Here is a 21,783-nt window from a genome sequence, read left to right on the forward strand (position 1 = left end):
CTCATGCAGTGATAGGTGGTATTCAAGTATTTTCTTGCTTGTCCATAGCTTCCTTTAAAGTCTAAAGGCTTTTTTAAGCATGGGCTGTTTAAAAGCAAACAACTACTAAATATTAATAACAAAACTACAGCTCTTTTACTGATGAACTTTAAGGCAGCAAGTCAATTCTGAAATATTCCAGCAAACCTAAGTTCCTTAAGATAGGGTGAAATTTGGTTTCAGGGCAAAATAATTGTAAAATAAAAAGTGGAAATGTGAGATAGGGTAGATGGTGTTATTAAAAATAATAAGGTATAATAATAAGGAATAATAATAAGGAATAATAATACGGAATAATAATAATACGGAATAATAATAATAATACGGAATAATAATAATAATACGGAATAATAATAATAATACGGAATAATAATAATAATACGGAATAATAATAATAATACGGAATAATAATAATAAGGAATAATAATAATAAGGAATAATAATAAGGTATAATAATAATAATAAGGAATAATAATAATAAGGAATAATAATAATAATAATAATAATAATAATAATAATAATAATAATAATAATAATAATAATAATAATAATAATAATAAATTTTTAAGAGGCAAGAAGAGTTCATTGGTTCCTTGTTGTCTCTCACAGATTGAAGAGCACAATGGCCACGTGTTCACCAATTACCAAGTGAGCATCCGGCAGTCGTGTGAGCACTGCTCCTCCTACATCTGGCCCATGGAGAAGGCCTGTCTGTGCAGTGGTGAGTGAACAGGCCATGTAGAAAGTGGGTAATGTAGGGTACAAAGGGTGATTTAGATGCTTGTAACAGTTTGCTCCTTTCTCTAGTTTGCAAGCTGACTTGTCACAGGAAGTGCATGTCCAAAATCCAGAGCAGCTGTACCTCTTGTGGGAAAAAGGTAAGGCCGTGGATCTGGGATGGGGTTTTGTGGTACCAGAAGTGGTGCATGCAAAATGCTGCCTTTATTTCTCAGTAAATGAACAGTGAATGCCCAGGCACTGAATAAAAATTGCTTCAACAGTTCCCTCCTCAGTCAGAGAGGGACCCTCTGCAGAAACAGAGCATTCTCTTAGGAGGTGAGGCTTGAGCTAATTTAGGAACCCTTCTCACAGAGTGTGTGTGCAATATTGGCCAAGCTGATAAAGCAATCCTGCAGTGTGAACCATAAAGGCTCTTTATTGCTGCAGCTCAGCAACTCTGCCTTATGATCCAAATCAGAATAAACCACTCAGCTCTAGTAGTTTCTGGAAGCATGAGGTGGTTGTGGCAGGAAGCCATGGCACTGCCTGGCTGGGGCAGGGGCAGTGGGCTCACGGCTGTGTCACCCCAAGGGGCTGTGTCACCCCCAGGGGCAGTGGGCTCACAGCTGTGTCACCCCAAGGGCAGTGGGCTCAGGCTGTGTCACCCCAAGGGCAGTGGGCTCACGGCTGTGTCACCCCCAGGGGCAGAGGGCTCACAGCTGTGTCACCCCCAGGGGCAGAGGGCTCACGGCTGTGTCACCCCCAGGGGCAGAGGGCTCACGGCTGTGTCACCCCCAGGGGCAGAGGATTCATGGCTGTGTCACCCCCAGGGGCTGTGTCGCCCCCAGGGGCAGAGGGCTCACGGCTGTGTCGCCCCCAGGGGCAGAGGGCTCACGGCTGTGTCACCCCCAGGGGCAGAGGGCTCACAGCTGTGTCACCCCCAGGGGCAGTGGGCTCATGGCTGTGTCACCCCCAGGGGCAGAGGGCTCACAGCTGTGTCACCCCCAGGGGCAGAGGGCTCACGGCTGTGTCACCCCAGGGGCTGTGTCACCCCAGGGGCAGAGGGCTCACGGCTGTGTCACCCCAGGGGCAGAGGGCTCACGGCTGTGTCACCCCAGGGGCAGAGGGCTCACGGCTGTGTCACCCCCAGGGGCTGTGTCACCCCCAGGGGCAGAGGGCTCACGGCTGTGTCACCCCCAGGGGCAGAGGATTCATGGCTGTGTCACCCCCAGGGGCAGAGGGCTCACGGCTGTGTCACCCTCAGGGGCTGTGTCACCCCCAGGGGCAGAGGGCTCACGGCTGTGTCACCCCAGGGGCAGAGAGCTCATGGCTGTCACCCCCAGGGGCTGTGTCACCCCCAGGGGCAGTGGGCTCACAGCTGTGTCACCCCCAGGGGCAGAGGGCTCACGGCTGTGTCACCCCAGGGGCAGAGAGCTCATGGCTGTCACCCCCAGGGGCTGTGTCACCCCCAGGGGCAGAGGGCTCACGGCTGTGTCACCCCCAGGGGCAGAGGGCTCATGGCTGTGTCACCCCCAGGGGCAGAGGGCTCATGGCTGTGTCACCCCCAGGGGCAGAGGGCTCACAGCTGTGTCACCCCCAGGGGCAGAGGGCTCATGGCTGTGTCACCCCCAGGGCGAGCAGGACACGGAGCCCCTGCGGGGACACTTTGGGGTGTGTGTGAGTGCCCTGACCAGCGAGAGGAACTCGGTGCCCGTGGTCCTGGAGAAGCTGCTGGAGTACGTGGAGATGCACGGGCTCTACACTGAAGGCATCTACAGGAAATCAGGATCAGCAAATCGCATGAAGGAGCTGAAGCAGATGCTGCAAGAAGGTCCAGGCAGTGTTGTCCACTCTTTGCATGTCATTGCATGATATCAGTTTTCTCTGCAATTCCCTTCTATCTGAAAGTATCTGTCACTTCTTAGTATTTAAAACAGCTTCTTGCTGACTGTTCAGGCTGTATTGTTTTTATTGGCTGCCAAAAGCTGTTTAGTACCTTTAAATTACTATCTTCTGCCTATATTTAACTTCTGAATTGTCCACTTGGTAGATATGAAATAACTGTAAAGTTTCTTTGGACTGCTGTACATACTGAGTGTCCAAGAGGCCTCATTACATTCATTTGGGAACTCTGGCAAGGTGTGGTCATGATGTTTGTGTTCTTGCAAGGTTAAAATCTCTTTTCCTGGGTGTTGAATTCCAGAGTGGCTTTGATAGAAGATGTGAACTGCATGTCCCCCAATACCTTGGCAATTGTGTTATCAGACTTATCAACTCAATTCAGAAGTTTAAAATAGGCAGAAGACAGTCATTTGCATTCTGTGAACAGGAGATTAGAATGTTTCTAATCTTATTTTTTGGGGTTTCATTGTGTGCATCAAAGGAATGAACTGCTCTAAATAAAACATTTCTTTTCAGACCCAAACTCAGTGAAGCTGGAGAATTACCCTATCCACACCATCACAGGGATCCTTAAGCAGTGGCTGAGGGAATTGCCAGACCCACTGATGACCTCGGCACAGTACAATGATTTCCTCAGAGCTGTAGGTAGGTTTAAAAACCATTCTTCAAGCATTTCTGCTTTACCTCATTGTGTCCTTGGGAAAAGAAATTCTTAAGATGCTCATGCTGACTAAACAGCTCCTTCCAGTGCACTTAAAACAATGATTTTAGACATTTTACATCAAACACTCCTCAGGGAATTTCTCCTCCAGCTTACTTCATCGTGCTTCAGGATTCTTTTTTTATTTTTAATGTGTCACTTACAGCTGCTTTTTCTAAAAACTGAATAAGCATGTCAATAAGTTTTCTTTCAGGAAGGGTTTTTCTTGTTATTCTCAACCAGATCTGGATATACAGATACTTTAAACACCTAGATTCTTTTAACTTCAGTGGGATTATGGCACCCTAGATAGTGTTGGAGGTCTTAGTGATGATTGCTAACAGCAGCAGCACCTGAAAATGCAGGATAACTGTAGAGCCACGAGGGGTACTTCAACAGTCAGTTGTACCAGTTGCTAAATGAAGTGACAGTAAGACTTAACAGAATTTAGGAATTTTAAGCTTTCCACTAGCCTAGCACAGCAATTAATATCTTGTGTTTTCTCCCTTTGTGCAGAACTGCCAGAGAAACAGGAGCAACTCTGTGCCATTTACAGTGTCCTGGAGAAGCTCCCACAAGCAAATCATAATACCTTGGAACGACTCATCTTCCATCTCGTCAAGTAATGAGTTTAATTTCTTCATTTGTAGAGAAACTTTGATTCTGAATGCTGCTTGGAGTCTTTCTAAATTGTTAAACACCTTCAGTGTCAGTGTGGGGATTGTGCTGCTAGTTTGGAAATGAAAGAATTCAAGCTGGTAGTTGTGCTCATGAACAGGTGTGTGGTTACTTCTACACCTGGTGTATTTGGATCAAACCAGGGAAGAACAACTTTGAGGACAAGGTAGATCTCAAAGCCTTGGTGAATCATCCAAGCACCAGGATTTAGACAGAGGGGCTTGTAGTGAATGAGGAGGAGCATAGGCAAGTGACAGGAGCAGGGGTAAATGTTGCTGGGAAAGGGCTGCTCTTACCCAAGGAACCTGGGGACTTTCCAAGCAGCCCTCTGAACATGGGCACAAGGGATTTTTGAAGAGAAGATGCTGAATCACAACATACTTTTAAGAAGCTACCAGACTAGCTTAGCCTGGGTGACTCCCTGGTCCTTTGATACGTGAAATGTTGTCCACTTAGGAGGTATGGAACAATTGTAAAGCTTCTTTGGGCTGCTGTAGATACTGAGTGTCCAAGAGTCCTCCCTATGTCATTTGGGAACTCTGGCAAGGTGTGCTCAGGGTGTTTGTATTCTAGCAAGGTTAAAATCTCTTTTCCTGGCTGTTGAATTCCAGAGTGTCTTTGATAGAAGATGTGAACCGCATGTCCCCCAACGCCTTGGCCATCGTGTTTGCTCCGTGCCTCTTGCGCTGTCCTGATACCTCTGACCCCTTGACCAGCATGAAGGATGTCTCAAAAACAACCATGTAAGTTTTGGCAGTCTGCTGAGAAGCAGTGTTTTGGAATGGGATGGAAGGTCAGCACCACTGACCTGTGTTTGTTACAACTTTATTCGTATCAAGCTGAGAAGATGAGGTTCAAGAGTTGTTGAATTCTATCTCTGCCAGTGCTGCCAGTTCATACACCCCTCTCAAACCTTCCACCTGTTTTACTGTGCATAGAGTAGGATGGTCTATAACTCTTTACTGTCAGGTTTTACATCAAGATAATCTATTTTTGGGGGGCTTGTACCCTAATTATCTATTTTGCTGAGATCCAAGGCATAATAAAAAATATTATATCGAATTAAACTGTCTCCTGCATACTTAGAACCCCCAATGATCTCTTCTGCATTGTTCTTTGAATGGAAGAAGGTTCTGTCCTTGACCCTCTCTGTTCTCCTCAGCCTCCAGTAACTCTGGCTGTGAGAGCCCCTCACCATCCTCACTGCATGGCTGGCCTTGCCTCTGCCTCCAATGGAAACAGACTTTGAAAACTGACAGCTTTTTGTAACTTCTTACTGATCCCTGGGGCCACAGAGGTGGCGAAGGGCAGTTGCAGGCCCGTTGTGTCTCTGCCAGCCTGTGCCAGCACAGGGACAAGAGGTAGAAGCAGCAGGAGCTGTTGGCAGCTGTGGTAATGTCTGTGTGCTCACCACTGTGTACAGCCAGCATGGGAGGCTCTGGTGATCCCAGGAGGAACATGTGCCATTACCTGTCACCATTACCTGTCCTGCTGTGCCTGCTGTGTTGGACTCTTCACCCTGTTACCATGCAGTGCTGCTGTGAGGGATGGGCTGGGACACTGTGGTCTCACTCCAGCCACGTGTGTGACAAACACCCCCAAGCCAGGAGCAGCATCCCACCCCACCATGGCTGTTTTAGAACCTTCAGGGTATGAGGCAGCTCAGTAACACCTTGCCTTTCTCACAGGTGTGTAGAGATGCTCATAAAGGAGCAGATAAGGAAGTACAAGATAAAAATGGAAGAAATCAATCAGCTGGAAGCAGCAGAGAGCTTTGCTTTCCGACGGCTCTCGTTGCTTCGGCAGAACACGGTGAGTGTTGAAATAAAACTTCCAAATAAAACTTGCACCAGTTTCTTGGGGAGGGAGTGCTACTTCTGTCCATCCATTCAGCGAGTCAGAAATCATCTGGAAAAAAAGCAACTGCCCAAAGCTGTAGGTAGGAGCTAAATATACAGCTGCACTGAGGTTCTGATAAATGAAGGGTGCAGGGGTGGGAATCTGCTTTTGTACTGGTCAAAATCTATTCCTATGTAATTCTGTCAGTGGAACTAAGATTGAGTGTCTGATATGGCAAAAGAGTGCCTTCACTCCAGAGATGGCTGGTGTGCAAAAATATGCTGCATTCTAGGAGGGAAAATACTCTTTGTTTTTGTTGTACTGATTAATACAAACCAAACTGTGTCTGATCAGAGGCTGCATATAGTGAATTTGGTCTCCATTTCTCCTAGCTCTGGCCTATAAAACTTGGGTTCTCTTCCCCTTACGAGGGGAAGCTGGTATGTACAACTGCCTGCCTCCAGTGCATGGGTTTTTCTTATGGTACTCTTGCATGACTAAAATACTTACACGGGTTGTAACTCAGTTTTAAACACTCTTTTCAACAATCAGGACTGCATGTACTGGTGCAACTTCCTCCCCAGACTGCATGCAGGGCTGCTGGGCTCTTCTGTCATCTCCTGATATTTTATAGACACTGTGTGTAACTTACATTGGATGTAATAATATTACTCATTAAGTGACTACTAAAACTAAGCTGAGCCTCACAGATCAAAAAAAGGTAACAAAATCCTGGATATCAGGTGAATAGGAAATTTTCTTACTTTTTGAAACATTTGTGGGTATAACTAACAGCTCTTCATCAATTCCATCAGCCTCTCCTTTGACTCACTCATTTGTCTTCCACTCTGAAACTTGCAGCTGGGTGTAGCTGCTTGTGACTGACAAGTGTTAATGTGAATCTGTCCTGCAGAGTAAAAGCTCTCAGGTCAAAGGAAGTGACAGTGGCACCTCAGAGCTGGACTCTGTGCATGAAGAGGAGGATGTTTCTGAAGCCAACCGGGAGAAGGAGATTCTCATCGATCGCATACAGTCAATAAAAGAAGAAAAGTAAGTCCCCCTCTACCTGCTCAGGCCATGCCCTTTGCACTTGGAGGGAACACAGGTAGTAAAGCAGGATACCTTCTGTCCAAAAGGATCTAACTCTGTTCTGTAAGGCCTTGACAAGAGGGAAAAGGAAAATACAAAGCACTAGCTGAGAGAAAAGAAGTGAGCATTAATAGTTAATGAGTACATGCTTTACCTCTGAACATGAGCTGGGTGAAGGTGCTCGTGTCAGAGGTGCTGCAGCCTGTGTTTGATGCAGGGAGGACATCACTTACCGCTTACCTGAGCTCGACCAGCGAGGCTCTGACGAGGAAAACGTGGACTCAGAGACCTCTGCGAGCACAGAGAGCCTGCTGGAGGACAAACCAGGCCGGGTGGATACCGAAGGTCAGTATTAAGGTAGTAAGTGCTTTTCTTTATTCTACATCTTTCATTGCATACAGCCAGGTGACCAAACATTATCTGGTCACAGTGGCTCGTATTGAGTTACATTTTAGGCCTGCTATCAGTCTCTAAGTATCTTCTTTCTTTAAAGCAATTATTGGATTACACTGCTGTGCTCAGAGCTCCAGCGTGCCTGCCAAAGACATTTGCAAAGTGCCTTCTCTCCCGCAAACCTCTTCAGATTCTTATTCTGCACCCCTGGCTTCAAGACGCAGATACTCCTTAACACTGTCCAAGATTAAAGTGCCCCGTCGAACTCCAGTGATGCCAACAGCAAACATAAAACTTCCTCCCGGGATGTTCAAATGTACAGAATCCCAGGACGAGGCTTTCTCGAAGGAAGAGCGTCAGAGGGTGCAGCGGAGGGAGCAGCCAGCCAGGCGGACGGACAGCATCCACTCGGTGTACATTGCACAAGGGTCTGCACTGGCCCACGCTCAGGAACTCGGGGATGAATACGAACCCACAGCAAAACTCAAGCGCAGGTTCTCAGACCCTTACTCTCACATTCCCTGTGTGGAGAAGTGAAATTTTTCAGTGCTCTGGACTCTTCTTGAAGTCGACCACAGCTTTGGCTTTAACCCTTTGAAGGCTGTGAGCTCGTTCATGGCCTTTTAAGTGGCTGTGAGGGAAGGCAGCCCAGAAATGTACAGTACTGTAAGGGTTAAGCAAGGTTGTTTAAAGCAAACATTCTCCACTTTAAATTAAAACCTTGCAAAGAAAGTAAACTCTCATGTTGAGTAAAATATATGGATTGAGTGTACAGGAACCAGGCCCCCCCATTCCGCTGCTGTGCCTTTTCCATTTGCCTTACAATGGACTCTCATGGGACCAACAGTCAATTTAGGTCAATGTGTGTTGCCTTAATGTTTTGTATGATTTTATGACAATTTTCTCTATGGTTTACAGAATTGTAATGTGGTAATAGCCTTAATTGAGACCAACATATATAAAAATGTTTATTAAAACATTGCACTTTTAAAAAATACATGTGGTAGTCGATCGATGTCTAACAAGCAAGTTATTCCGAAGGAAGCCTTTACTCGGGTTACTGTTTTTATGAAGTAGTGATAAAGAACGGGGGAAAGGGAAGCACTAACGCGGCTGTGGTGTGTGGTGGGGAGGATTTTGGTGCTGATGGAGCAAAGGGGAGCTCCCATTGCTGGGTGCGCTGTGCGAGCCGCCTCACCTCCATGCAGGGACACAGCCGAGGCCGAGCTGCCATCCCACAGCAGCTCCTTGAGGCCACGGCCATGCCCCGGCCCCTCACGGCGCTGCACCGTGTTGGAGTGAGGGAAGAGCTCAGCTCGGCCCCAGCGCTGCCCCGAGCGACAGCTGCCTCTGTGCCCGTACGCACGCCTTGGGTTTGGGGTGATATGGGGGAGGTTTTTGGGTTTTTTAAATAAACCGGGGCGGTCACGGCCCGCCCGGCGCTTCCCGCCCCTCCCCGCGCCCCGCCCCAAGATGGCGCCCGGCGCTGAGGCGAGTTCCGGTGCCACCATGGCGGCGACGCGGCTGGAGCTGAACTTGATGCGGCTCCTGAGCCGGTGCGAGGCGCTGGCGGCGGAGCGGCGGGACCCTGAGGAATGGCGGCTGGAGAAGGTGAGGCCGCCGCGCCCCTCCCGCTCCTCGGCCCCTCAGGAACCGAGACGGGAGCGCTGTGGCGTTAAACCCACAGCCTTTGCAAGACAGGGGAATTCTCCTTAATGCTGTCGTTTAAAATCTTGTTTTTGCCCTCAGTATGTGGCTGCTCTGGAGGACATGCTCCGGGAGCTGAAGAAGCAGTCCAGGTGAGCGCTCTGAGCCCCTGGGTGCCTGTTGTGGGTTTGTGCTTCAGGGTGTGCCAGGGGAGGTTTACGTTGGATACCAGGAAAAATTCCTTCAGTGAAAGTGGTAAAACACAGGAAAGAGCTGCCCAGAGAAGTGATGGAGTCACCATCTCTGGAAGTGTTCAAAAAGAGAGCAGATGTGGCACTTTGCAATATGGTTTAGTGGAAATGGGGGGATTCAGTCGAAGGTCATATCTGGTGATCTTGGAGGTCTTCTCCAACATCAATGACCCTGTCATTCAATAATCTCTTACCTGTAAGTCAGCCATAGCCCACAAACACCACAGCAGTGTGTTTTCTCTGTGGAAATACATATTCCTTGAGCCCTCCCTGCCTTGGAAAAGGTGATTTACAGAGGGTTGCAAGTGTATTCCCGACCTGAGGCTATTTCTGCTTCTTTGAAAAACCATGTGGGGTTTTTTTATTATTTCACTTGGAAAGTAGAACGCTAGAAAATGCTCATAACTTTTGGTTTTGATATTGTTATCTTTCAATTCAACAGCAAGCCAGCTCCTGAGCTGCTGAATGAATACTCTCGCAAAGTGGACTTCCTAAAGGGACTCCTAGAAGCTGAAAAATTGGTAAGATCTACTAGTTCAGCTTGAAAAGATTCCAGTATTCTGTGTTTATATTCACCTATTGCCTGGTTCCTATGCTTGCTTTTACCTTACCTCTCAAAACAACAGTTGATAAAATCTTATTAGGCACTCCTTGTGAAAGCCTGAGTAAATAGATTGGATTCATATTTTGTTAAAAGGAGGTATTGTATGAAACTTCAAAAGCAAAGTGTTCATCTTTCTCACTCCTTTGCTGTGAGATGCAAGGGCAGGTGCTGTCCCTCAGGCCTGACACCTCTCTGGGCTGCTCCCAGCTCACCTGGAGAGCTGTGAAATGCCAGCGAGCTGGGTTTAGTCAGTGAGGTGCAGCCAGTGCTGCTGTTCGGGCTGAATTCCCTGTTGGGAAGTGTCTCCATCTCTCTGGGAGCCCCTCGGGAACCTGGCCACCCCCTGCTCGGCCAACAGCAGGGGACAGACACTCTCTTGTGCCCTGAGGGTACTGAGGGCAGCCAGGCTGGTCACCTTTGCAGCAGGAGAGGCACCAGAGACATCGGTAGAGGATAAAAGGGCCGACTCTTAGCAGGGGTTCATCCAAATTGGGAGCTCCCACAGCTCAGGGGGCTCCTGCTGAGAGCCCCGGGAGAGCTGCCAAGGTTACATTGAAAGGGAGGTGGGAACATAAAGTAGATGACATTTACTGAGCAATAAGAAAAATTAAGGTTTGGATACTGGGGAATGGACATTTAGGTCAGCCTATGGAGAAACACTTGGGGGGCTGACCCCTGGCCTCTGGCTGATCACTCAATGTCCTGGAGGAAAGTTCTAGATGGAGGGGATGGGATGCTGAGTGACTGACACAGAGCCAGGGTGGGGATTTGGGGATGATCTCAGCAAAGGAAAGGGATTACACAGGTAGAGGGAGGAGAGTACAATCTGTAATACTTTGTAATAGTTTTGGTTTTGTATCCCTGCATTTTCCCCATATAGTTTACTCCAAAGTACAAAAACACACCACAACAGGGAAGCAGCTGTGGGATTGCACCCCCATCCTATGTGTGGGTCCCACCCCAGCTGCCTCACACTGCACGGTGTCATATCCATGACTGCTCCCTGCTTTTTCCCACTCCCAGTCTTCATCGACAGAAAAAGCTCTGGCAAACCAGTTCCTGGCCCCGGGGCGCACCCCGACGACAGCCAAGGAGAGAACCCCGGCCACCAGAACCGTGCACCTGCAGACCAAGGCGCGCTGCACGGGCCAGATGAGGAGCGAGCTGCTCGGCGCGGTGCGTTCAGCGCTGCTGCACACAGCGTCCTGCTTGTGTTCAGCTGCCTCACGGGTGTCCCAGGCTGCCTCTTTATCTCTAAATCCTGGGCACAGGCGCTCTGCCAGGCCTGTCCTTTATCACTGCCCCTTTGTAATCTGCTGGTTTGGTTCTCTCTCTCCTCCCAGGACCCCCTGGCTACTGATGGTAAGTTCAGTCTGTTGGTTCCTCTAACTGTAGTCAAGTGAGTCTTACAAAGAGGGGAAGAGGCAGGTCAGGTATTCAAGATTCCCCAAAGTGTACTTTTTAATTTAGTGCCTCACTTCTTTTCAAGACAAGAGATTTTAAAAATGAACTAAACCAAAACCCCTGACAGATGAAAGCAGAAGTGTTGTTATCAATGGTGGCAGGGACTTGCAGGAAGCTCTTTTTGTAGCATTCATGCAGAAACGGACATTCTAATTACAGAATTAGCAGGGGTAATTTATTTTGTGCCTGTTCCCTTCTGCTCTGAGCAAACCATGTGATCCTGGGTGCTTTGAGTAGGTGTTGTTCAGTTCCTCTGGAATACACAGCCATGTTATTCACGTAGGGAACTGGGAGGAATTAATTTGAGGTTTCCATGGCTACCGTTAGAGCAGCTGGAGCTGGGCCAATCTAACGTGTCCTGAAAGAACACTGAGATACACGGGCTGAAACCCTGCCCTCAAGGATGTGATTCAGCTGGGGTTTTTCCCCTCTTTTGATGTTGGGTGTCCTCTTTTCCCTGCAGAAAGCAGGTAGGCATTTGACACCCATATTCCTTGGGGTAGAGGCTGAGTAGGATTTGGATATCTAAAAATCCCTTACAGGAGACTTGTTTTTTCAGCCTGTGATTGCATGGGAATTTAGAACATGCTAAGCACTTTTTTTATTTTTCCAGATTCTGAGGAGTTGAACATAAGGAGGCGAAAGTAAGTCAAAATTTCTCATTCCAGTGCTCAGTGTTTTGGGAACTGTTTTCCCAATGACCTTTAAATCCCTGATATGCTTTAAATTAGGTGAAGTGTCTGCTTATAGAGACCAAAATATAATGCCTTCAGTTGACTCAGTGGGCTTTGTTGTCTTGTAGAGATGTAAAACCTGGGGCAGACTTGTGAGATCAACCCCCAAGGAAATGTGAATCCCTTTTTTCCCTCGTGCTCTTGCAGAGGCCTCCCATCAGACGAGAAGCAGTCGGCAGTGGAGCTGGATGCTGTGCTGCAGCACCACCAGGACATGCAGGAGAAGCTGGCTGAGGAAATGCTCAGCTTGGCTCGCAGCCTCAAAAACAACACTCTGGCTGCCCAGAACGTGATCAAACAGGACAACCAGGTAGTGCATGTTGAGCTGTGGCCCCTCAGGTTTTGCAACCCACAAGGTTCAAGTGCTGATGTGTGAAATCCTGTAGCTTGATTCCAGGTGGGATCAGAGTGGGGGTAACACCTGCCTGCAGCTGAAGCTTTTCTCTGTTGGAGGAAGCTGCCCCTCTTTGCTCTCTCTTGTGAGGCTGACCCTGTTTGCTCTCTTTGCTCCACAGACACTGTCACACTCCCTCAGGATGGCAGACCAGAACTTCGAGAAGCTCAAGGACGAATCCGACCGCCTGGAACAGCACGCCAAGAAATCTGTCAACTGGCTGCTGTGGATAATGCTAATTGTAGTTTGTTTTATATTCATCAGCATGATTCTCTTCATCAGGATTTTCCCCAAACTGAAATGAAAATTTCATTTTACTTAAATCTGCCTGCAGTGCAGTGGGAAAGCTCAGCTGGTGTGAGAACTGTCACAGTCAGTGCCCTTAGAGAGGCTGTGCAAGGCCTCCCTTGCATCTCCTCCCTGTGCAGGCAGTGGGGGAAGGCTTTCCTGAGGAAGCCTTTCCACACTTGCATTCTTGTTTACTTGGTGACTCTTGCTGCCTCCTGCAGGGAGAGCTGAGGTAAGGATGAGAATTTGCACTAAGCTGCTAACAAGTTCTTTAGTGGATAAATGCAGTCATTTTTAATGTGTTTGTGACAAATGTTATGACTCCTAAAAGGCGTTTAGTCAATACAAAGTTAAATAACAGTTGAAGCCTTACATTCTTTCCTGTCTTCACAGCTTTTCTGTATTGACCTAGGAGCTTGCTGCCAACAGGATATTTAATTTCAGTTCTGTACATACACAGCTGCAGGTGTAGAAAGAGAATTCTGCTGTTCAGGTCCTTGCTTGGCTCAGATTCAGAGTATCAAAAGGTAAAACTCTTCTCAGGCTCACCTTTTGCCCAGATGGGACTTTGTACTTCACCATCTTCACCAGTTTAGATTACTACAGGACTGGAGCTGCTTTCTGTGCAGTGTTTGCCTCCCTTTTGTGCGTGCAAATGTTCTCACTTCTCATTGTGGTGTTGATGCCATTGCCTGAAGGAAACACTGTGACCCTGCCACCTTCCAGCTGTACACACAGTGCTGCAGGTGGCACAGACCTCACCTGTGCAAACATGCTTGTGCTGGAAGATGAGGGCAAAGGAAGGTGGTGTCTTCAAGACAGAAATAATAATTTAAAAATATTCAGCCTTTCTTTTTGAGCAAATTCTTCCTGTTGTCTTAAGAGTTCACTAAAATAAAACAGAGAAAAAAGAAACTCATATGTTTAAAACGCTGCTGCTAGAAAAACTGTAGTAAAGCAGGGTTTGTGTGACAGCCTGAGAGTCTGTGGAGGTGCTTGTGATAAGCTGAAAGCAAACCTTGTGCATTCTTCTGGGCAGTGTTGAGCTGTGTCCCATGCAGGAGGTGAGGGGCAGCAGGTGACCCTGGCTGTGCTTTGGTCTGGAACCAAACCATGGGGTGTTCCAGGCCTGGCTGCTGATCCCAACAGCCCCAGGACAGGGGATGAGGGGGAAGAGCTGTTTGTCACAGCTGGGTAATTCTTAGGAACATCCAGCTTTGCTTTGAACACACCCCAAAGCACCAGGCTCTGTGTCAGAGCCCTGCTCTCTCCTGTACAGAAATGTGACATTTCCCATTCCCCATGGTAATGAAGGCAGTTAACGTTTTTTACACAAAATATTTCTGTTCATTTAACACAATGTTTGCAATGTAGTGTGCCACTCACTTATGGATTATCAAATGAATAGTTATATTATGAGGTACAGCTTTTAATTCCAGTTACTCAGATATCTGCAATATACTCCTGTTTTACTTACCTTGAATTTAGAGAAATTTATAGTTGTAGCAATCAGTTTATGGACATTTCTACATTTCCCAGTTGTTTTCCTTCATCTGTATGTAAAGTCTGACATTTCACTGTGCTTCATTAGTCAATGCTGTGTCACCAAATTATTTTTCAATTCTGATTGTTCACTACTTTCCCTGCAGGCATTTCAGTGCCGAGCTCTTCTCTTGGAGGCTGAATGTGATGCTGGAATGGTTTTTGTCTGTGAGATTTTGGGATGCAACATTAATGCTTCATTGTCTATAACACTGTCCTCTTTATTACTTGAAATAAATTATTTTTTCCTAGTTTACAAAAAATTTGGTGCATCACTGCAGACAAGTTTAAAACTGACTTTTGCTATCAGCAAAATGGGTTGCCTGTAACTTTTTGGCACTTATAAATTAGGAAATTTTCGATTGGAAAGACATGAAAGGGAGCTGCTAGTGATAGCTTGTCTCCAAGAAAACATCCACCCCTCCAAGTCACAGGTACTGATTTACAAAGAAACCTGCATGGAGTGAGCTCAGAAACCACTTAACTTTTGCCCATTGACAGTTCATGGGTGTTTGTTGTGTTGAATGAACGGCCAGGAGTGAACCCTGTAACACTTTTTGTTATCTCCAGCAGCCGTTGAGCACTGAGCCTCTGCTTCCTGGGGCTTCTCTCCCAGGTGGAAAAACGTTCCCTTCTCCTCCCAACCCAAGGGATCCACTGCCCTGCACACAAAGGCTGGGTTGTTGTCTTTGCTTTTCTGAAGTTCATTTAGCAATTGCAGTCATTCAACACCACTTTGAAGATGGGAGCCGGTGCTATTTAGAATAAACAATGACTCAGGGCTTTGTGACATTTCCCAGATGAATGACAGTTTTTATTTTTGACTGACCTGTGGGGGGTGGTGGATGCTCTGTTGCTCAGCCCTCAGCTCCATTTGGTGGCACAGGGCTCTGTGCAGCTCTCCACAGAATAATACATACAGAATATGTATAGAAATTGCCTTCTGTGAGAGTTGCTTAACTTTCCCAAAAGCTTGGGAAATCCACATGGGCAGATGTTTATCAGGCACAGGGCTGGGCCTTGCTTGGTTTCTTGGCAGCCTACCTGCTTTGAGAGAGCAAGGAAAATTAAACCAAAACCCTTCTGGAGGCTTGGGTCACGTCAGGCCAGTGGATGCAGAGGTTCAGAGTCTGGCAGCAGCAGTGGCTCTGGGTCAGTGTAAGCTGTTCTGGCAAACACCCTTGGTGGCAGAGACTCTGTGTGTTACAATGCTCAGTGTTCAGCAGTGTCCTCTGCACAGATGGGATGTGCTGGAGGGATCCTTCACAGGCTGCTGGTGCAGGAATGGCAGGAGCAGAACGCTGGATGCCATGGCTCCTGTGGCTGGGCAGTGCCAGGTTTTGGCCATGTGCTCCCTTGGGTTTTCTTTGCACTTTGTGCATCAGACTTGAGAGGCTGTGAGCAGCTACTCTGCCAGAAGGGAATATCCCATGAAGAGTGAAAAGGAGGGAATGGGCAGAGCAGGGTTCTGTTCCCTGTGTGACACCCAGTGTCACCTCCCTTCTCATTGTCTGCTGTAAACCTGCCACGAAACCTCAGAATTGAGTCTTGTAATTTATAGTTACAATTTAGTTTCTTTTACAAAAGAAATTCTTCCCTGTGAGGGTGGTGAGGCCCTGGCACAGGGAACTGTGGCTGCCCCATTGCTGGAAGTGTTCCAGGCCAGGCTGGATGGGGCTTGGAGCAGCCTGGGGCAGTGGAAGGTGTCCCTGCCCATGGCAGGGGTGGGATGGGATGGGCTTTAAGATCCTTCCAACCCAAACCATTCTGTGAATCACAAAACCCGTAAAGGCAGTGCTAGAGCAGCTTGGAGCAGATACTCAAATGTCCCAGTCTGCAGCAGAATCCCCAGTGTAATTCCCAAGTCCCAGGGCCTGGCATGGGGCTGGCTGGGAGCTCCTGTCCTGACCTGCCCCACTGCTGGGAATCCGTGTGCACTCGCCGTGTGTCCCACTGAACGGCAGTGACATTAAAGCCAACGGCACTAAATCAATACCACCTGTCACATGATGCCACCGTGACATTTCTGGCATCAGCTCTCCCTCTAATAGGGGCTGGAACTGGGAAGCAGCAGCAGTTAGTGAATAATGGATCAGATACGCCTGATTTGTAACATTTACAGAGGGAGGGCGTGTCTCCCAGCGACAGAACAAACCGGTTATCAAACGGGAACTGGGAGTTCTGACTCGTCCGAAACGCAACCCCTGAGCAGTGCAGAGCACAGAGCCAGGGCTTGGGAACCCGAGGTGCTGCCCAGACCACCAGTGCTCCCTCCAAATTAGACTCTGGATCAACAAAAACAGGCATTAGTGTCGAGAAAAAAACAGGCATTAGTGTCGACCCAAGGAAGGAGGGGCTGGGGTGAGCTGCGGATCAGAACTGGTGTAGCTGGTGGCTGGGCTGTGGTGGCTGATGGAGAGCAGGGAGCCTGGCAGCAGGTTGTGCAAAACACACCTGGGGCTGCCTGAGGTGAGCCTGAGAAGCTGTAGGGAAGGATGGAGGATGAGGAGGCTCAGGAGGCTGAAGGCCACATCTGTCTGGCTGTTCCACATCTGAGCCCTGCTCGCCAGACCCAGGTTGGGAATGCTGACAGTACTTTGGTTTTTTCAAGTTGAAAATTTTGATGCTGAATTAGAACAAAAAGATTCTTACAAGGAATTAAAAATAAGTTGCATATTTGCATCTGCCTCTGTGACACCCAAAAATCAAACTGCACAAAACCAGAAACTGGACAAAAAAAAAGCTAAAACGAGCCAGTGCTGCAGCTGGCCATGAGGAGCTGGAATTTGCATCCTTCATCTCCAGGGTCTTTGACCTGCATGTAGCAGAGAGATGCCCTCTGCCATTTTCACCCTGGCCAAAATTTGTATTTGCTCATGTAACAATAGAATTCTCCAGAAGGATCTGACAGTGTTTCCTGTTTCAAGAGTAAAAAGCTGAAACTTCTGTCCTTAGCACATAAAGTGACCGGATCTCCATCCTCTGAGCCTTCTCACTGACAGAAGTCACTTATCGGATTTGGTGTGGACGGAAGGAAGGGTAAGAAAGGAACTCTGTCAATCCATGACGTGAAATATTTTATATTAAAAGATTTGGCCGAGGGTTTTGTGTGACTCTAAACAGGATGAGATAATTTTCCAAGGTCAGCTCTCCTGTGCTCTCAGCGTTGGGTTTAGTCACTGAGAAGTCAATCCCGTAAACCTTCACAGCAACATCCTGCCAGTGATGCAGAGACTTGGCTGTTGTTGGCTTCAACAGCAGCTCTGCTGCATCTTCAAAGGGCAGGAGGCTGCAGAACGTGCAAATTGCCTGGTGAGAAATGTGTGAGCAGGAAAGAGGGCCTGGCAAATCAATAAAAACAGAGCAACCCCAGCCATGGTTTAACTCTTCACCCAGGCAGTTGCAACTTGTTGTTAAGAGAAGGCCACAGTGAACTGGTGGGGCAGAAAGTGGGAGTTGGGACCTCAGCTCAGCCCCCAGGCTGCTGTGTGGCTTTGGCTCCTGAACTGGTTTTCAAGCAGTTTAGTTCTTAGAACAGAATTGGTACCAATGAACCTTCTTGGTGAGTCAACTGCTCCAAAGCTCCTTTTGGGCAAAAGTTTGTGTTCCTTGACTATTCCAAAGCTGGTTAATTAATGAGGAGCTTTAATTTGTATGGCTAAAGACACACAGCCTAAAACCCACCCACGTGTTCCAGTATATAGAAAAGAGTATATAGAAAAGAGTATATAGAAAAGAGATATGTTGGTTCTTAAGGTGTGAAGCTCTGAGCAGCTCCACGTGTTGGTGGTTGGGAGCTGAGCTGGGTTCTCTCTCCACAGACACTTGTGACAGTCCAAGGATGTCACTGCTGCAACATTCCAGCTGCTTTACAAAGTCATTGTCCCCACCTGTTTGTGCAAACGTGGCTCCTGCTCCAGGGATGGGCTTCCAAGGGCTTCAGCTCTGAGCAGCATTGATCTGCAGGAGGGATCTGGTGGGAACTTGTCACTCTTAGGTTGGTTTGATGTGGAGGCATCTGTAGGACAGAGCAGTAGACTCTGGACAAGGGATGGAGGGACAGGAGCCAGGCAATGGCTCCCACTGCCAGAGGGCAGGGCTGGATGGGATCTTGGCAATCAGGAATTGTTCCCTGGCAGGGTGGGCAGGCCCTGGCACAGGGTGCCCAGAGCAGCTGGGGCTGCCCCTGCATCCCTGGCAGTGCCCAAGGCCAGGCTGGACAGGGCTGGGAGCAGCCTGGGACAGTGGGAGGTGTCCCTGACATGGCAGGGGTGGCACTGGATGGGCTTTACAGCCCCTTCCAACCCAAACCATTCCATGATTTAAGTAAGGAATGGATCAAACCAAAACAAATAAGTCTTTGTAGGGTCAAACAGATGGATGCACTCTATTGCAAGTCTACTTATTTTCTCAGGAGGATTCAGATCTGAACCCCCATGGTCTGTGATTGTCACAGTTCATAGCACTTATCCCTGCTTATTTCCAAGTTATTTTAACCAAACCATAAAACATCTGTAGTGAAGAGGAAGAAATTTGACTGTTGCCAATATTTAATATATCAAACTGGTGATTTTAGTAGCTTCTTGAATCAGGAATAAAGGAAGAGCCTGCATTGCAGCTATTAGAAAAAAAAAAAAAGAGTAAGCAGGTGTTGGCTTAGTTTCTAAGCGCCCACATTGCTCCTGTTGGTTTATCTGATTGCAAACCAAGTGCACTGTAGCATGATGAATATGTAGCAGTGAATGTATGGGAAAGATGCTGGAAAGGTTGCACCCTGATGTTCTTAATCAGTAATTAGAAACTAAAAATAGTATTTTAAGGAAAGATAATAAATCTGTAGCCTTTAATCCTCATGTGCCAATGTGTAAGCTGATATCATTATTACATGGAAGGCAATGAGAACATAAGTGAGTAAGCAAGAGCAGGTTGCTGTTACAGTCCCAGTATAAATTCCACACAGCCCGAGCTGTCCAGGTGACGTTTGGCTCTGTCTGTTTTATGCAAAGTCTACACTCATAAAGCAGGTTAATTTGCAAACACAGAATGCATACTTTTGTTGTTTATTTCCATTCCTTAACTGCCCTTACTTCCTGAAGCAGTCCAGAATGAGTGGAGTTCCGAGTCTCTCTGCACTTGCCAGCTCGAGGCAGCAGCATGGATTTGGGAAAAAAGGACAGAAATGGGGGAAATGCTGTCCCATGAGTGTGGCTCTGATGCATCAATGGGCTGAATCAACAGCTCCTGTGCTGTGCAGACACACATCTGCTGTGCTGATGACAGAGAAAGCATCCCCACTTAAGCAGAGCCTTTCATCTCAGCATTTAAATAGTCTGCAAATGCCAAGATGTAGTTATTGTGGCACAGGTACCATCCCAGCTAATCCTGCTTACTGTGGTCGAATCAGGCCGCCAGCCTTACCCTGTCCAACAGGGAAACCTCAAACAACGTCAGGGGCTGAACCACAGCAGCAGAGCCACGATTCCCCTGACCAGCCCTCCCCTCATTCACACTCTGTCGTGTCCCTGGCACAACTGCAGGGATTCTTTACCTGGAAAAGCAATGCAAAGTATTTTAAATAGGGTAAACTCATAGTGCAATTCAGTGTCCAGACAAAGGGACTGAGGCACAGTGACCTGCTGGTCACCACTGGCCTGCCCAGGGGCTCTTCATGTCAGGCAGAAGTGAGAGATCTGTTGTAAGCTAAAGATGGTGGGATAAAAATGTTAAAAAATATCTATTTGCCAAGCATTTTTGAATTAAAAAAGGCTTTTTTTTCCAGCAGTTTAAAACTAATTTGTCTCGCAGAAATGGCTGAAAGCAAGAGCCAGATAAAATTACTGGAAGTTGCCAGGAAACGTACTGTCATGGCTTAGTGCGAGTGCAGCGCAGAGATGATTAAAAAAGGCACCAAATGGTGAATCCCACTGGAAAAAGAACCAGAAATCTGCAATGGCTCTTTGGGTTCTGTGATACTGAAGGCAGTGGCAGTGGTAGATGGTATCCTCATCCCAAGCTCTGTCCAGCTCTGCGGCAATTCATCCTTTCGAGGAGGAGGAGAAGGGACACGGGCACAGCCAGGGCAGCAGCCCTGCTCTCAGCCTGGGCTCTCAGCACTGGGGACAGAGAATCCCAGAATGGTTTGGGTTGGAAGGGACCTTGGGGCCCATCTCATTCTACCCCCTGCCATGGCAGGGACACCTTCCACGGTCCCAGGCTGCTCCCAGCCCTGTCCAGCCTGGCCTTGGGCACTGCCAGGGATGCAGGGGCAGCCCCAGCTGCTCTGGGCACCCTGTGCCAGGGCCTGCCCACCCTGCCAGTACAAATCTTTTCCCTAATGTCTAATCTAACCCTACTCTCATTCAATTTGAACCCACAGCGAGGTCAGGCTCCTCAACTCCTGCGTTTCACTCATTGAACGCTACCGAGGCCACAGCGGCTCCTCGGGCAGCGCCAGCAGGGCTCCCAGCCGGCCTGGATGGGTGGGTGGGCGGATAGAAGGATAAACGGACAGATGGCTGGTTGGACGGACGGATGGCTGATGGGTGGCTGATGAAGGGTGGCTGGAAGCCGCCGCGGCCGCTGCCGCTGCTCCTCCCCCGGCCCGTCCCGTCCCGTGCCCGCGCTCCGCGCCGCCTCTTGCGGCCGCCCCGCTCGGCTCGCAGCTGACGGGGGCAGCCCCTTGTTTACTGGCCGGGGCGCCGCCGCCAGCCCGGCCTGCGCTGGAAGGGGCCGCCGGGCCGGGGCCGACACCGCGGGCAGGGAGGGGCCCGGCGCTATAAAGGGGCTCCGCGGGGGCTCCACCGGCGATGCTCGGCCGGGCCCGGCCCCCGCGCCCGCCCCGCGGGCTCTGATTCGCGCCGGGCGGCGGCGGCCGCGGCAGCGGCGCGGGATGGGACCGAGAGCGGCGGCGGCGGCGGCGGCGCTGGCCGTGGCCGTGGTGCTGGGAGCCTGGTGCGGCCGCGGCCGCGGCGAGAGTGAGTCGGGGCCCGGCCGGGAGGGTTGGGGGCGGCGGCGGCGGCGGCGGCGGCGGGGAGGGCCCGGCCTCGCCGTGCCCTTTGTACCTGCGCGGGGCCCGCGGGCAGCGCGGCCGCGGCCCGGAGCGCTCCCGGGTCACCTTCACCCCCGGCCCGGGGAGGGCCCGGCGGCGGCCGAGATTGGAGCGGGCACGGCCGCGGGGAGGGCAGCGGCTGCCCCGGCGCGTCCCGGCCCGCGGGGCCCCGCGCGGGCGGGCGCTGGGCCGGGGTCAGCGGGGGCCGCGCCCGGGGCAGGCGCGGGGAAGGGCACGGGCCCCGCTCCGGTGCCGCTCCCCGGCTCCTTCCATGGGCACTTGCCCCGTCCCTTCCCCGATTCCTCCCCGCGTCCCCTACCCAGTCCCCTCCCAGGCCCTGACAGGGTCTCTTCCTTGGTCCCCTCTCCGGGCCCTTCCCTGCGTCCCCTCCCCTGAACGAATCCCCGACCCCTTCCCCGATTCTTTCCCGTGCCCCTTTCCCAGGTCCTGT

The 21,783-nt window shown here is 49.3% G+C and overlaps 4 protein-coding genes across 12 annotated transcripts in view; 3 read left to right on the forward strand and 1 right to left on the reverse strand.

Moving 5' to 3' along the window:
- Positions 1 to 8,357, forward strand: part of MYO9B (myosin IXB) — a 53,024-nt gene extending 44,667 nt beyond the window's left edge. For 3 of the 8 annotated variants that reach the window (XM_071452163.1, XM_071452165.1, XM_071452166.1), the window contains 11 exons: positions 649 to 760; positions 847 to 917; positions 2,392 to 2,590; positions 3,178 to 3,306; positions 3,878 to 3,983; positions 4,651 to 4,782; positions 5,728 to 5,851; positions 6,271 to 6,318; positions 6,792 to 6,928; positions 7,185 to 7,312; positions 7,461 to 8,357. In XM_071452163.1, coding sequence (XP_071308264.1) covers positions 649 to 760; positions 847 to 917; positions 2,392 to 2,590; positions 3,178 to 3,306; positions 3,878 to 3,983; positions 4,651 to 4,782; positions 5,728 to 5,851; positions 6,271 to 6,318; positions 6,792 to 6,928; positions 7,185 to 7,312; positions 7,461 to 7,897 — 1,623 coding nt within the window. In that variant the 3' untranslated portion in view covers positions 7,898 to 8,357. Of the gene's footprint in view, positions 1 to 648; positions 761 to 846; positions 918 to 2,391; positions 2,591 to 3,177; positions 3,307 to 3,877; positions 3,984 to 4,650; positions 4,783 to 5,201; positions 5,400 to 5,727; positions 5,852 to 6,270; positions 6,319 to 6,791; positions 6,929 to 7,184; positions 7,328 to 7,460 lie in introns of those variants that run through there. The other 5 variants (XM_071452167.1, XM_071452171.1, XM_071452169.1 and 2 more) reach the window with 4 other exon arrangements.
- LOC139602312 (cadherin-related family member 5-like) lies at positions 1,625 to 2,375 on the reverse strand (the record flags this gene model as incomplete). The annotated part of the gene is given in 2 exon segments (XM_071452052.1): positions 1,625 to 1,720; positions 2,179 to 2,375. Coding segments are annotated over 2 exon segments (267 nt in total), but the record flags the coding sequence as incomplete, so codon positions are not given.
- A 453-nt stretch (positions 8,358 to 8,810) lies between the features above and the next one.
- On the forward strand, positions 8,811 to 14,535 carry USE1 (unconventional SNARE in the ER 1). Of its 2 annotated transcripts, XR_011683181.1 has the most exons (9): positions 8,811 to 8,971; positions 9,110 to 9,159; positions 9,701 to 9,779; positions 10,886 to 11,038; positions 11,206 to 11,224; positions 11,940 to 11,970; positions 12,208 to 12,370; positions 12,576 to 13,269; positions 14,392 to 14,535. XR_011683181.1 is itself a non-coding variant. In XM_071452172.1 (8 exons), the coding sequence occupies exons 1-8, from the start codon at positions 8,834 to 8,836 to the stop codon at positions 12,756 to 12,758; spliced, it is 816 nt and encodes a 271-aa protein (XP_071308273.1). In that variant the 5' UTR covers positions 8,811 to 8,833; the 3' UTR covers positions 12,759 to 14,535. The 2 variants fall into 2 exon arrangements, 1 of the variants encoding a protein (XP_071308273.1); XM_071452172.1 differs by having other exon boundaries at positions 12,576 to 14,535.
- A 6,359-nt stretch (positions 14,536 to 20,894) lies between these two features.
- INSR (insulin receptor) overlaps positions 20,895 to 21,783 on the forward strand; it is a 64,006-nt gene continuing 63,117 nt past the window's right edge. The window contains exon 1 of the mRNA XM_071452257.1: positions 20,895 to 21,258. Within this exon, the coding sequence (XP_071308358.1) occupies positions 21,174 to 21,258 (85 nt within the window). The 5' untranslated portion in view covers positions 20,895 to 21,173. The remainder of the gene's footprint in view (positions 21,259 to 21,783) is intronic.

This window comes from Agelaius tricolor, unplaced genomic scaffold (assembly GCF_023055355.1).
Source record: "Agelaius tricolor isolate 1412-34295 unplaced genomic scaffold, bAgeTri1.0.p SCAF_33, whole genome shotgun sequence".
NCBI lineage: Eukaryota > Metazoa > Chordata > Aves > Passeriformes > Icteridae > Agelaius > Agelaius tricolor.